Here is a 15095-nt window from a genome sequence, read left to right as displayed (position 1 = left end):
ATCCAAAAAAATCAGAAAAGGATTATTTTTCAAAAATACTAATTTATTTTTCTGTACACAAACTACATAAACTTTACAAAATACAATATCTTCACTGAACATAGAAAACGTAGACAATGTACTTTAAACACTTTAAATTAAATTCTTTTTTTCTCAAGTCTAGTAAATAAATAACATTTATTTATTTAATAATCATAAATAATTTAGAGGACTGTTAATTTTTTTTTAATTACTTTGGTGATAAAAATTGGTCTCTTTGGTTTATTTGTTTTTAAAACAAATTCAGGTTCTATTGGCTTATAGCCAAGAAGTTCGCCTGTTAATAATTGTGAAACATAAGGGAATACTGAGAGTTCGTCGCTTTTTGAATTGTATGGAATAAATTCATTGCTGTTAACGAAATTGTTTATCGATGAAATGAAATTATTTACATGCGGTGTTAATTCGCGGATTGGCATCATTGACTGAACCTTTTTTTGGTGACAAAAGGAAAAATGTATTAAATTAACAATAATTTAAAAATTAAATCAAATTGAATTAAAAAATTAAATTCAATTGAATTTAAAAAAATAAATTGAATTAAAAAAATTAAATTAAAAACAATAAATTGAATTAAAAAAATTAAATTAAATTAAAAATAAAAAACTGAATTAAAAAATAAATTTAAATAAAATAAAAAAATTAGTCAAAAACAATTAAAAGAACAATAGAAAAATTAACTCGGAATGATTAGCCTTTTTAAACTAAAGTTTAATTTAATCCAAAAGGATTGAAAATTGATATCAAGAAAAATTACCTTCTGATCAAAGATTGCAATGTTGTCTACCAATTGATAAATTTCTTTCCAAATATAATAACCTTTCTCAATACATTGTTGATTACACTGGCATATTGAAAATTGTAACAACATTTTAATTTCATCAGCATCAATTCGAATTTTCTTCAAAACTGTTCGGGAAGATATTCGAATTCGATAGTAATTCAAGTTTTCCTGTAAATAAATCAAATCGATTAAAAAAATAAAATAGAAAACCGAAGGAAATAGAAAACAAAACTGAGGCTCAAATATATATTTAATAAATTAAGTATTTATACCTACCTCTTTCTTTAGTTGATTCCATCGTGAAGAAATATTTTCCACAAAATCCTTTAAATCATTATTAACGCAAAAATGAGTATTTGATAAACTGATAAGTGATTCAATTTTATTAGTCAATTCGTTCGAAATTTCATTGAATTCCTTCAGTTCCTCGCATAATTCGTTGTGGATATTTTCAATATTCAATTCCTCCAATTGAACGTTTATAAGCTAGAAAAATGTAATTTTTATTTACCATGTATTAAATTAGTTATTTATTAAATCATACATACCTATTATTGACTAACTAAAAATAGTAATGTTTAGAAAGTAATAAATAATTTATTACATAAAATAAATACTTAAAAATATAAAGATAAATATATTAGAATTCAAAAAAAAAATTCAAAACAACGCACGCACTTGTTCTCGTAACTGTCAAAATGGAAAAACGATTAAATGTAACTTACAATTTTTTCAATTCTTTCTATAAGTCTGGTGCACGTGAATTCATAATCATCTTTGTTTATTGGTGCACAATAATCAAAGAATGGACTTTTTTTCCACAATTCTTCTAAATCTAAAACGTCCATCGTGCCTAACGTACAAATCAAAACAGTGGAACGTCGGTTGAAAAAATGTGTTACCTTCATTTGACATTGCAGAACACAATAGACAAGTTGTAAATAAAAGGTAAAATTAGAATTTATGGAAAAATTAAAATAAAATAATAATTATAATATAGTAAAGTATAGTTATAATAGTACAGTTTAGTTTATAATATAATGAAATTAATTCAGTTTTCTTTCAATAATTTTAATATTGCCGCTATATTGCAGAAATGGTAACATTGAGGAAATTTGAGTAAAATTGATGATTACTTTTGGAATTTTTTTTTTCTTTTTTTAAATAATTAAATTTTTTCCAAAAAAAATCGAGTAAAAAAGGGATTTTTTAATTATTGGAAAGATAAAATTTGAGTGTCTTTTGAATTTCAAAAAGAAAGGAAATAAAAATTGGAAACACTGAGGAAATTTGAGTAAAATTGGTAAATTATTTTTTCGAGTAAAAAAAGGATTTTTTAATTTTGAAAAAATAAAATTAAAGAATTTTTTGGATTTTATAAAAAAGAAAATTAAAAATTGTATAAAATGAGGAAATTTGAGTAAAATTGGTAAATTATTTTTGAAATAATACCCAATTTTACAATAATTAGATTTTTTCCACCAATTTCGAAAAAAAAATATTTTTTTACTTTTGGTAAAATAAACTAAGAGTATCTTTTGTATTTCCAAATAAGGAAATCATATATGCAATGAGGAATTTTGAGGAAAAGAAATAAATAAACACCATCTCTTAAATTTCTTTTATTTTTATTGAATATATTTTTTTAATTTTATAGCAAATATGCGGACATACATACATTAATACAGGCGTCGATTTACTGAAGACAGCTCTGGTATGTATGCAAATCAAGTCAGACGTCGATTACATTATTTATAATGTTGATGTTTAATGTCTAGCTATTCTTTTTTTTTATACTTCGTATGTCTAACTTTTTGGCTAGTATTAATTTATAGAATAATATAACGAGGTATTATAAATCGGAGCAGACTATGAATAAGAAACTTATCACCGTCTCCATAGTACTTGCTTCAACAATTAATTCACATTCTCTTTCTCTTTTATTCTCTCTCGCGCTTTCTTTCTATCTCTTCAATAAAATTTTCATTCTCATTTCGCCATATATAAGAATTGATCTTACAATTAACAAACTTAAATTAATTCCTTGAATGGCTTCTTATTTTACCGGGCATTTAATTATTTTTTTCTCATTCTCGCATACATTTTTCTTTTAAAATCCATTAATTGATTAATCAATAAAGAGTCGCGGTATTCGATGATCTTTCAAAAAAATATTCTGCGAATATACAACGAGACCCTTGGAAATATACAAGTTTAATTATAATCGACAACTCGCGGTTGTTTATATATATTTTTTTCAATCGATTAACTATATAGCCGCTCGATCAGTATAAGTATAGAACTATACTTTTGTTTTCTTTAACTATAAATCTGGGAATCGAGTATCATAATTTTTATATTGCTATAAAATGAAGGAGGACGGATCGCATTTCTTTTTTTTTTTGCGGAAAAATCGATCATACAAGGAACTTTTATTGATAGTTTATTATAAATTATATCCCGTTGGTAAAATTAAAAAATTATGTTCATTAATTAAATAAAAGAAACACGACAATTCCCCCTAAACTTTGTTTTTTTTTAGACGATCAAAATTAGTCTAAAATGGTTTATTTCCCTCTCCTACTCTCTGTCTTTCTATCTCTTTTTACATATCCTCAATGAGAAGACAAAGAAAAGGATGTCTCATTAATAAATTAGATCATTTTCATTTTCTTTAATCTAACTATGAGGATAGAGTGTGTGTGTGTTTTTTTTTTGCAGTCAAAACGTGTCAATAGTCTGAGAAAGTGTTCAATTTACTCGAAATGCAACGTTTGCTGCGATTTTTTACATTCTCATTTTTCTTCTTTTTATTACTAAATTCTCATTTATTGAATCGAGAATATTCAATAATTTGAAATAAAAAGCAATTGAATGTCAAAATTTAATTCGCATTTCACTGCATTTTTTTCTTCTATCTGCGTTGCCAGTGATTGCGATTTTGATTTTGATGGTATCTATGATAACTCGGCCTATTATTGTATCGTGCTCTATTGTGAGAGGAAGTATTGTAGTAACTTCTTCGTTGATAACCCATTGGACGTTGTGCGCCTTTGACATTTTGATAATCTTGAAATGGATTGAAACGATTATCGTAGTCACGATTTATTTTCATTTTCTTCGTACGACCTCTATCAATTTCTTCATCGTCAGGATCCAAATGACGTTTTCTCTCCTGTCGTCTCTCGTCATCAACTTCTCGATCTAATCTTGATCTTCCCCCGTTCCAATTCGTTACTGAAAAATAAAATCAAACTTATTTTTCTATCCTGTATTATATTTTTATCGAATTACAAAAAAAGAAAGTGACAATACTTTAATTAAATTTTAAATATTTTATTGCAATTTTTTGAAAATTAATGGACAAAAATCGTTTTTTAATCTTCAGACCTCGGATCAACTTTAACGAGCCAAAAAAGTCGCTTTAGTCGAATAAAAATAGAAAGAAATGTCGAAAAAGTCGTTTATTTAATTCAGTGTTGTCACAAAAAATTTAATTTTGTATTTCCCTGATTTCTAAATTCAATTAATCAAAAAATGTAATGTAATTTTTCGAAAATAATTGAATTTCTAAAAAGAATTTTTGTATATAATTTAGAAAAAACTAATTAATTTTTTGAAGAATTTAAATTAAAAATTTTAAATATGATTATTTTTTCCAAAATGTTAAAAAAGATTCTAAAAAATTTTAAAGTTATTTTTTTGTAAGCATTTGAATTTTCGGAAATATGTAATTGAAAATATTGAAAATAATTGAATTTTAAAAAATTAGAATGAAAAAATTCTGAGAATTAGTTTGTTTCAAAAATATTTATAATTGTATAATTCAAAAATTTAATTAGAATTTTTATTAAATTTACACTTGAAAATGTTTCATTAAAATTTTTGAGAATTCAATTATTTCCAAAATTTTCAATTAAATTTCTTTAAAAGTTAATTTTCAAAAATTTTAATAAAATACTTGAAAAAATTACTTATTTTCAATTAAATTTTACAAAATTTGAATTATTCAAAATCTTTTTAATTGTATATTTCAAAAATTTAATTAGAAAAATTATTCAAAAATAACTTTACAAAGATTTGTCTATAGTTATACTTTTCACACCAGAAAAATCAAAGTAAGTTACATTTTATACTAAAAATGTTCGTATTTTGTATCAAAATTTGGAAGAAAATTTGAAAAAGCAACAATTTTTTTATATAAGCGGATAAAAGTCGCATTATTCAAAAAATAGTCGAAAAAGTCGAAAAGTTCATAATATCCGAGGCCTGAATCTTCTATAATCTATGTATTTTTAATTAGTTTAAAATTAATTGAAAGAAAAATTTGAAAAATTAATACCTTGAAATAATGTAGAATTGTGAATTTCTTTCAACAAAAAAAAAAGACGAATAGCAAACTTAAATAAGCGTGAAAATGGAATAATTCATAAAATAAATAACCAAATAAAATAAATATGATTCAATGAGATTTTCATGATAATTTATCAATATTTTCTCCCGTTTGGTATTTGTTATTAATCTTGAATTGACTGATTGTGGCCAATTTTCATTTTTTTGTGACAATTCATTAATGTAAATATCTCCCAAATATCGTTTGTTTCGTTTTCTGTCCACGCAATTTTTTCTTTGTCTGGCGATGGAAATGTCATGAATTAAACTTTTCATTGGACGTGCATTTAAAATAATTTTGAAAGTAGTAACATCTATTTTTTTATTCGTGTACTGACCGGAATTACTTCCATAACCACGATGTGATGTCTTCAATAAATGTGACACTGTTTCGGAACGATTTGTTCCATTAAAGTCACGGAATGCCGCGGCATTTGGTGTTGAATTGTAACTGAATTTCCCGCTGTCTTCACTGAAATGGCAAAAAGAATAAAAATTATTTTTAGTAAATAAATAAATATATAATAAATAAATAAATTTTTAATAAAAATCACAAACAATATAAATTATTGTAAGAAAGAAGAAAAAGAATAAGGGATGGAAAGAAAGAATAAAATAAAGAAATGTGGAAGTAATTGGATATTTTCTCACCGATTATTATCAGTAACGGACCATCCATTCGGAATTGCCGTTGAAGACGGTGCTTGAGTATCCTTCGACACTTGCCAACCGTTACTGCTAGTCGCCAAAGGTCCATCCTCATTGTTTTTTCCTTTCGTCGGACTGAACCATTTTTCCTTGCCGCAATTTTCCATTTTTCCGTTACTATCGAATTTTCCATTTTGATGATGTTTGGGCGACGATGAGTTCTGATGATTCTTTATTCCATTTCCATTACTATTATTGTGTTGTTTCACTGAATAATTAACTCCATTATGCATTGTCTTTGAGAACGGAGTGAAACCATTGCCGTTCGACTTGAACGCTTCCTTCGAATTCGTTCCAGCTTTAGTTGGCGAATCATTTTTCGTAGTGAGGACCTTTTGCATATTTCCCGTATTAAATGGATTTGGTTTCAGATTATTAGTGTTCTCGTTAGATTGTGATTTCGTTGTACTTGCAGAATTCTCGTCGTCGTCACTAGAACCATCGTATGGTACCAAACTACTGCCATTCAATACTTTTCCATTCTTCGTGTGTAATACTAAACGTGGTTGTGATTTTTCCTGTATTTTCTGCGGTAGTAACGGACCGATGAAATTTGAATTCTTCTGGCCATTGGTGTGAAGACCATTGCTCTTTTGCGGTGATTGGGAATTAATCGACGATGATGAGGAGGAACTCACGAGTTCCTTGTGTTTTGGACTATTGTTGTCGAAACCATTTTGTGGGATAATACCGGAAGTTGAGGGTTTTGGGAGTTTCTCGGCATTATTTGTTGAGATGGGCAAGAAATTCTTGGATGTTAATATTCCGTTTAATTTGATACTTTGATGGCTATTTAAATGATTGTGACTCTCTGGTTCCATTTCGAATATCATTATATAAGCGTTTGTATTCAATACTGTGGTTAAGCTTATTTGACGTACTGACGAATCGTCGAAAGTGTAATATTTTCCGGACGATACTTGGGCAACGGCTGTATAATGACCGCAATTAACTGTGGGTCCCATGTGTGTTATCATTGACGTTAATTTGTAATTTAACTTTTTCGATGGCTCTCCTTTTTCACGCCATAAATACGGACCCATGTCGACTGTTTGCTTGAATCCGATGTTCTTTAAATTTTTACTACCCACGTGACTGAAACGTTTCAGCTGCACACAAAGCACTTTTGGTGGTCTTTGTAAACTAAATTGTTTAGTGGCAGGAACTCTTCGTTTGCAAGCTTCGCATTTATAGTCATTGTTGTCTAAATGCTCTTGACTAAAGTAACTGGAAAGCGCTTCATCTAAGGTGTTCGCTTTCCGAATATCCACTAATAAGTCCTGAAATTTTAAATTTTAAATTAAAGTAAAATTATGTCTTTTTATTTTTTAATTTTAAAAAATTACTTTTTTGAATTCAAAATTATTACCTGAAAATGGGAGAATGTTGTTGATATATGATCGCACTCGAGGCACTTGACTTCTGTGCGAATATAACCGCCGAAAATTTGATTCACAGGTGTTGTTTCCTTGGAATAATTATCTAATTTTGTTGCTTTATGTCTTATCAAGTAGGCTTTCTCCATTCCCTCCAATAAATAACGTAAAAATTCGTGAGCATCTTCTTGGTCTCCCGGTGACATAGTTTTACAAATTACTGTAACGTAAGAATTTTGCGATTAAATAAAATTCTTTCGGTTAAAGAAAGAATTTCGTAAAATACAAAACAAAAAGATTACTCACGTTTTAGTTTGTTATAAATGCAAAAAGGTTTAATTGCATCTCCCGTTTTTTGATGGCTAAATTTTAAAGTCTTCGCCATGGAACAAGTAAGGCACTCCCCTCCATCTGGAATAAAAGAAATTAAGTAAAAATAAAAGAAACAAAAATTTACGGACCTAGTTTGATCCCTGAAAAAGGTTAAAAATCTTACCATTCTGATCACAACCTGAGCCATGGTGACTATCGGATAATAGCCAATTAACGAGAGCTGGAACATGAAATAAAGCCTGCAACGTGCTATTTAAATAGCAGGTGTTACCGACATTTATCATTCCAGCGCCAACTGGAAAATTGTCTTTCCATCCTAGAACAATTTTATTTGGTGGATACAAAACATGTTTGGCTCCCGGTAAAGTGGGTTCAGTCTTTCTGGCGTTCGTTCGCTTTGAACATGAGGCACCCTCTTTCATATTTCCACTATCCGCAATAATTTCCGTACTGTGAGTATAAAATGTCGCAATTTTCAATTTTATCGGATCAAGTCCTTCTCTAGATTTACAGGTTTGTGCCTCCTTTTCGTATTCAATACTACTTTCCGAAATTCGTGAAATACTGTCAGCTATGGTAATCGACAGGTCGTCCGATTTTGACTGACTCTCCAAACTATTGCGGAGGACCACAGCGACAGGATCGCAAATACTAACAGCAGGCATCACTATCCTCTTTTTTTAAGACTTTTTTTTAAAGAAAATTACTCACTAATCTGCAATAGAAAACAATTTTTTTTAATACTTTACACAAAAACATTTTTGTAATATTCAATTTTTCATTAATTACTAAAGCATTTGTCGTAATTACGAGTAAAGCAATTTACGAAATTGGAATTTATAAGAAAAATCAAAGTTCAGCAATATTGTATACAATATGTATATTATTTCAAGAAAATGACAAGTATTTACATAACCTAGTTTTTGCAAAACACATGGTTATTTAAATGAACATGTCAATATTATCAAAAAACAATCATACAAAGCAAATGAAATATTACTCTCATTATTAATATAAAACCACTATAACTAAATACTATTACACAAAAAAAAACACTGAAAACTGAATAATTCCAAATCATGGAAATATGACCTTCAAATAACTAAAATGTCGATAATTAGATATGTGAAACAATAAAAGTAAAGTATAAAGAGATAAATCATCGAGACAAAAACAATTTGAAATAAAGACTCCCGTGAAGAATATGCAATACTGTTTTTAAGAAAAAAAAAAAAAAAAATTGGGGCATGTGTGTAAAGAACACGCGGCATGCCCGAGAAAAGCAGACACCGCGCCAACTTTATTCATTGTTTACCTTCTCTTTTATGATACACAATCACCATCATTCCTAATACAATTTTCACCTTACAACTTGAAACACCATTAAACAAAGAGTTTATTATGATAATACTAATCAAGGGATAGTCGAATTATTGATTATAAAATGATTCCCAAGTTCTGCATACTTTAATGCGGTTGCCGGATAAGAATTGGGCGCGTGTCCATCCACGTCGAGGATAATTAAGAATTTAACACATTAGATCATATCACTCACCCTTTTTTAATCCTCACGATTAAAAAGCTCACTATTACCGGTATCGTAGTTCATTTAATAGTTACTCATTACGCACGAGCACAACATTTTTTACGATTAAATTTATTAGTACGCGAAAACAACTAGGTGCTACTTCACCATGATGGCGGCCATTTGCATTTTCATTGACTGCAAATATCAAAGGTCAACTCAGCAACCATTTTTAAATCAAATTTTTAATAGTACTTTTTTATTTAAACAATTCCTATAATATAAACGAGTGAAAATGTATAAATTATTATTTTTAAGAAAGTACTATTGAAAGTTTATAACAAGTAAGTGAGAAAAATTTGAATTTTGAATAATTTAACGATCACAGTGGTTGACGGCATTTCCACGATCGCAGGAAGTTTCGTAACCAAGCAAGCGATGATAATATAACAAATTTTTCGCATCTGATAATTAATTTTGTTAATTTAATATATCAGAGTAAGTCGGGGCATATTTTTCTGTATATTAAAATATTAATATTCATTAAGAATGCAATTTTAAGATTGTGACCGATTCAAGTAAATCTTTAAAATTATTTCTTATAAGCGGCCGCGTGGTGTAATGGTTAGCACTCTGGACTTTGAATCCAGCGATCCGAGTTCAAATCTCGGCGGGGCCTTTATATTTTTTGCTACAGTGTACACATTTATAAAAATTGTCTTTCTTACGTAATTAGAAGAAAATTTTGTTTTTTTTAACTCTTTATTTTTAGGTACATTAAACATAAACAAAGAATAAAAATTTATTTCTAAGGGTTGGCAGGAAAACACAAGTACGTGCGTGCATTTTTTGTTACTTCCGTCTTCCACCGCATGCGCTCAGTAACGCGCCAAATTTTAAAATTATAAAATCTATTTCTATTTTAAATTATAATAAATAAGAATAAATATTTGAAGAAATGTTAATAAATAAAATATACAATATAATTAATAAAGAAATTTAGAAATTAAAGGATTAATAATTATTTTTAATATTTAAGAAAATTTTAAATTAAATTTAGTTGCTGTAAAGGAAATCACTACTTTAAAAAAAAATTACTTTCAATAAAATAATTTTTAATTAGTTAAAATAATTATTAAAAAAAATAAAAAGTATAGGTTCTACCGAGATTTGAACTCAGATCGCTGGATTCAAAGTCCAGAGTGCTAACCATTACACCATAGAACCGTTGTGAAGTTTTTCCGAAAAATGTCTGCCCCACTAATTAAATTTAAAAATGATGTACACGTGTATACAGTTTGTACTGCTACGTACGGAATTACGTCAGTTACGTAAATAACAGAAATAACGCTTATGTGTAATAAGTTTGAATCTAATCTGTTTCTAATGGTTTTAATAATCGAATATTTTTTTCTAAGATTTTTTTAATTAACCGACTAATAAATATAAAGAAAAAATTGAAAATAAATTCAAATTGAAATTTATTTTCATTAAATTTTGTTTTAGCTATATAAAAAAAATTAATTTGATGAAAAATAAAAAAAAATAGAAAGAGTAATTGGTAGATTCTTAAAAAATACAAAAATATAGGTTCTACCGAGATTTGAACTCAGATCGCTGGATTCAAAGTCCAGAGTGCTAACCATTACACCATAGAACCGTTGTGAAGTTTTTCCGAAAAATGACCACTCACTTAATTTAATAAATTAAAAAGGGAAAATGAAAAGATGTACACGTGTACTTCTGCCCTACACGTAAGTAATTACGTGGCCTACACGCAGGCGTTTCTCCTGCAATTTTATTGGCTGTTCAAAGGTACAGTCTGAAGTTGGCAGCACTGAAAATATCCCCGCGATGTTTAAATTGAAATAAATTTTATTTTTTTCTAAAATTAATTATGAATAAAAAAAATTTTATTAACGACTTTCGCGAAAGCAATGCCTTTACAAATATACTTGTTACTTGATTTAAATCTAATCTATTGGAATTTTTTTTTGGTCAACGAACTATTAAAAACAATAAATTATAAACAAAGGATTAAAAACCAATTGTATTTGCAATTTATTTTTATCAAATTTGTTTTAGCTGTACGAAATAAAAATAAAATTTGTAAATGAGAATGGAAAAAAAAATGTAAAAAGTGATGGTAAATTATTAAAAAATGCAAAAGTATAGGTTCTACCGAGATTTGAACTCAGATCGCTGGATTCAAAGTCCAGAGTGCTAACCATTACACCATAGAACCGTTGTGAAGTTTTTCCGAAAAATGACCACTCACTTAATTAATTAATTAAAATTAAAAAAGATGTACACGTGTACTTCTGTACTAATACGGGCTACGTGACGGGCTACTACGTGAGTATAGATACGTGGCTTACACGCAAGCGTTTCTCCTGCAATTTGATTGGTTGTTCAGAGCTACCTGAAGTTGGCCCCCCATGAAAATATTCCCGCGATTTTTAAATTGAAATAAATATTATTTCTTTCTAAAAAATTTTAATTAATAAATATAAAATAGAAATTAACTTAAGAAAAAGAGGAAGAAAATATATCGTATTAAATACTTAAAAATAAGTTTTGAAAAAATTAAGGAAATAATAATAATAATAAATTCAGTCATATAAATAAGTTTTATTGTACACTCCAAAGCGGGAAAACCCGTTCATTTTGAAAAGGGTTTCTTAATATACATACACTTCTATATAATTATATTCTCTTTCTCTTTGTATTTTTTTTTTCTTTTGTTTGTTTGTTTAATTATACATCTCTTGTAATCATGTTTCTCTAATTGATATTATTCAATGGGTACAGGGACAGTTTAGTTGTTATCCTTAAAATTTATTATTGGACGGTATCAGTTTGATATTTGCACAATATATTAACAATTATTATTTTGTCAACTTTGATATAAAAAAATACACGAAATACTGATATATTAATTATATTATAGGATACTCTGGATCCCTGCCCAGATCAAAGTCAATTTCAACAATTTCTTTATTTTTATATATATATAAATATATACTATGTTTTTTTTTGTAATAGTGTATTTATAATTATTTGTGCATAAGGTACAACAGCGCATCGTTCTAATTATTGTTTTTCAAGATTTAACAAAAAAAATTAATTTAATATTAAAATAGATAATTTACAGTTTTTCATTTGACACTTGTACGTTTGTAATGTTGATAACAAAAATATGTTTAATTGAACAATACGCCGAGGCACCCAATATTTCTAATAAAAGAAAATGTACAATAATCTTTACGTGGCCGATCAATAATATTCTGAGCGTTATTCTATTATTTAAAAAAAAACATTTATTTATATAACGTAACCAATCGTTCAGTTTAACATTTATATAATAAAGATTTTTAACAAATCGCGCAATGACAAAATTCATTCACCATTTATAATAATAATAAAAAAAAATAAAATAAACAACGTGCCTATTTATCAGTTCCTGATTGGCCACTTTTTTTTTAAAAGGGATTTTTAAACCTATGACATTATTTCAAACTTGCAGTCGAAATTGAAATATATTAAAATAAATGTAATTAAATAATTGATTATTTAAAGCATTCGAATTTAAATTAATAGTATAATTTAGTTTTTAATTTAATATTTAAATAATTTTAGTATTTAAATTTTACATAATTTAAAGTATTCATTTTTTTTGTATAAATTCTGAAAAAAGTGCTGAATTTGAAATTTTGCCAATGGATCAAACTTCCTTAAATATAAACTCTTCCTTCGTCTTTCATACAAAAATACTTGTTAAAAAATACAAATTTACTTACATGTACCCTTCGTAGTAAATAAACGCTTTCACGCCATTATAACGCTATCACTACACTCTCTATTATTCTTCAAAACCAAGAACTTTGAGTGTAAATGGAATGTATTGCGCTTTTTTTATGGTACACAGATATAATAATGATTTCAATATATCGTAATTATTATATTTACAAGACTTACAATCACACCTAAAAAAATGACACGATCGTACTCTGCCTATTGCAGTCTGATCTCGAGCTTTCTTTTCTACAACGGTAATTATTATTATAATATAATTATAATTATTAAATAAACATTGTCTGGTCCTCTTTTATAATATATAAGACAATTCCCATATATGTCTCGGAAAAATCTGTCATTTTATCGTCACTTTTATTGAACAATTATTCATTTGTTTTTTTTTAGATTTTAAAAACTTCGTAAAAAATTCTGTAACTAAAATATATAAGTATTTAAAAAAAATTAAAATGTCAGATTTATCCGAGTTTTAAAAAATGATTCCAAAATCTGATGACAAAAAAAAATAAACGGTATCAACAAGTGAATTTTTATGACACTTTATATAATGGGAATAGCGTTGATTCCCGCTTTATAAAATCTTTGTTTAAAAACTTAAAAAATCAGAAGAAAAAAACATTATTTAAAATCTTTTGTATAAAAAACTTATTTAAAACGTTCACCATTCGCGCTAAAACTCATTTAAAAGCGATTACAATCACAATTGCTTTTTGAAATTGAAGCAACTTCACTTACTAAGAGTTCTCGAGTATTCTTTTCTTTTCTTCTTTTTCTTCTTCTTGTGAGTGCGCTCATTGAAAAAAATTCAAGATCAAGGCACAATTGATGGAAAAGTACTTATTTTTTTTTCTAAAAACTAACACTCTGACTTGTCCTCTTCCACTAATTGTTGAGTGTCTTTTCCCGAATCGATGGGCGTTGGATCTAACTCGCGTCTCTTAAAGTGAAGTTGAGGTGCTTCTTTGTGTTGTATGCTGGAAGGTTTCATTTCCGCAGGAACTTCATAAATACCGCTGCCACTGGTTCCGTTTGTATTGCCAGATTCCAGATTAACAGCGTCGTACATTGGATTACTAAAGTCTCGGTTTTTGGTGTTTACTTCGGTAAGGTTGTATTCCACATCGAGGGGCTCCTAATTGAACAGAAATTACAAAATTTTAATTAAATTTTTAATGACATAACATAATATAACAATTTTTAATGACAACTTATAAGAATATTATTATAAAACATGAAGATATAGATCGCTCCGAGTCTTCGACTCGGAGTAATAAATTTCTTCATATTTTATAATGATAATTAAAGAAGAACGAGTGATAAAATCATTATTTTATATTACAAGAATATTGTTACTGTAACTTCTATAAAATTATTTTCATCATTTCAATTGAATTATTATTTTCTAGAATTTTTAACTAAAATTATTCTTTAAAGCAATTATTTTTAATAATTTCTGAAAAAGTTCTATTTGAGAATTTTCAAATTCAATTTACAATTCAATTTTACGAAATTTCTATTAAAAATTTAAATTTACAAAAATTTAAATTTTAAACTTTTTTAAAATTCAATTATGTAATTCTAAAAATTGCAATTATTTATAACTTTCAAAAATTCAATTATTTCTTTAGAGCTTTTGACTAAAATTCTTCTCTAAGTAAAATATTCTTAATATCTAATAATGAGTATTCAAAAAAATAAATAGTTCAAAATTCAACTAATTTCAACAAAATTGGAATTAAAACTTTTCAAAAAAATTAGTTCCAGAGACTTGTTAATTAAAAGTATGAAAAATGTAGATTTTCAAAGATTTTAATTTGAAACGTTTTCAAAATTCAATTATTTCTAAAAATAATATTTTTATTTGAAACTTGTACGACAATTCAATTATATTTATATACAAAAATAATTAATCTGTCGAATAATTAAATGATTCTTAAGATTGAATTCTTTCGACGAATTATAATAAACTTTATAATACTAAATGCATTTTTCGAGGAATTCATTAAAAATTGTATTAAAAATAATTGAAATCCTGCCATCAGTTTTATTAATTATAAAAAAATTGAATTTCAAAAAAGAATTGTATTATTTATAAAAATAATTGAATTCTTGGAAAAAATTT

General features: G+C 27.1%; 3 protein-coding genes and 4 non-coding genes across 8 annotated transcripts in view; 1 reads left to right on the top strand and 6 right to left on the bottom strand.

The window, feature by feature from the left end:
* Nucleotides 1-22: 22 nt before the first annotated feature.
* On the bottom strand, nucleotides 23-1726 carry LOC122512793. The gene is made up of 4 exons (XM_043628861.1): nucleotides 1549-1726; nucleotides 1100-1309; nucleotides 797-991; nucleotides 23-470 (listed from the first exon to the last, which is right to left on the bottom strand). The coding sequence occupies exons 1-4, from the start codon at nucleotides 1669-1671 to the stop codon at nucleotides 204-206; spliced, it is 795 nt and encodes a 264-aa protein (XP_043484796.1). The 5' UTR covers nucleotides 1672-1726; the 3' UTR covers nucleotides 23-203.
* Nucleotides 1727-2434: 708 nt separating this feature from the next.
* Nucleotides 2435-9357, bottom strand: LOC122512788 (ubiquitin carboxyl-terminal hydrolase 36). Of its 2 annotated transcripts, none has more exons than XM_043628857.1 (7): nucleotides 8948-9357; nucleotides 7796-8347; nucleotides 7606-7710; nucleotides 7293-7519; nucleotides 5867-7203; nucleotides 5554-5687; nucleotides 2435-4060 (listed from the first exon to the last, which is right to left on the bottom strand). In XM_043628857.1, exons 2-7 carry the CDS (start codon nucleotides 8295-8297, stop codon nucleotides 3738-3740), a joined length of 2628 nt encoding a protein of 875 aa, XP_043484792.1. In that variant the 5' UTR covers nucleotides 8298-8347; nucleotides 8948-9357; the 3' UTR covers nucleotides 2435-3737. The 2 variants fall into 2 exon arrangements, with proteins under 2 accessions (XP_043484792.1, XP_043484790.1); XM_043628855.1 differs by having other exon boundaries at nucleotides 9188-9357.
* Nucleotides 9358-9764: 407 nt separating this feature from the next.
* On the top strand, nucleotides 9765-9836 carry Trnaq-uug. The gene has a single exon. It is a non-coding gene; the product is annotated as a tRNA-Gln (tRNA).
* A 476-nt stretch (nucleotides 9837-10312) lies between these two features.
* Nucleotides 10313-10384, bottom strand: Trnaq-uug. Its single transcript has one exon. It is a non-coding gene; the product is annotated as a tRNA-Gln (tRNA).
* Nucleotides 10385-10745: 361 nt separating this feature from the next.
* Nucleotides 10746-10817, bottom strand: Trnaq-uug. The gene has a single exon. It is a non-coding gene; the product is annotated as a tRNA-Gln (tRNA).
* A 513-nt stretch (nucleotides 10818-11330) lies between these two features.
* On the bottom strand, nucleotides 11331-11402 carry Trnaq-uug. The gene has a single exon. It is a non-coding gene; the product is annotated as a tRNA-Gln (tRNA).
* A 366-nt stretch (nucleotides 11403-11768) lies between these two features.
* The window catches only part of LOC122512787 (low-density lipoprotein receptor-related protein 2), a 118788-nt gene continuing 115461 nt past the window's right edge, over nucleotides 11769-15095 (bottom strand). The window contains exon 15 of the mRNA XM_043628854.1: nucleotides 11769-14105. Coding sequence (XP_043484789.1) covers nucleotides 13830-14105 — 276 coding nt within the window. The 3' untranslated portion in view covers nucleotides 11769-13829. The remainder of the gene's footprint in view (nucleotides 14106-15095) is intronic.

The sequence above is a fragment of the Leptopilina heterotoma genome, unplaced genomic scaffold (assembly GCF_015476425.1).
Source record: "Leptopilina heterotoma isolate Lh14 unplaced genomic scaffold, ASM1547642v1 Lhet_128, whole genome shotgun sequence".
Classification (NCBI taxonomy): Eukaryota; Metazoa; Arthropoda; class Insecta; order Hymenoptera; family Figitidae; genus Leptopilina; species Leptopilina heterotoma.
Note: the sequence above shows the minus strand (reverse complement) of the source record. Positions and strands in the feature narration are given on the sequence as shown.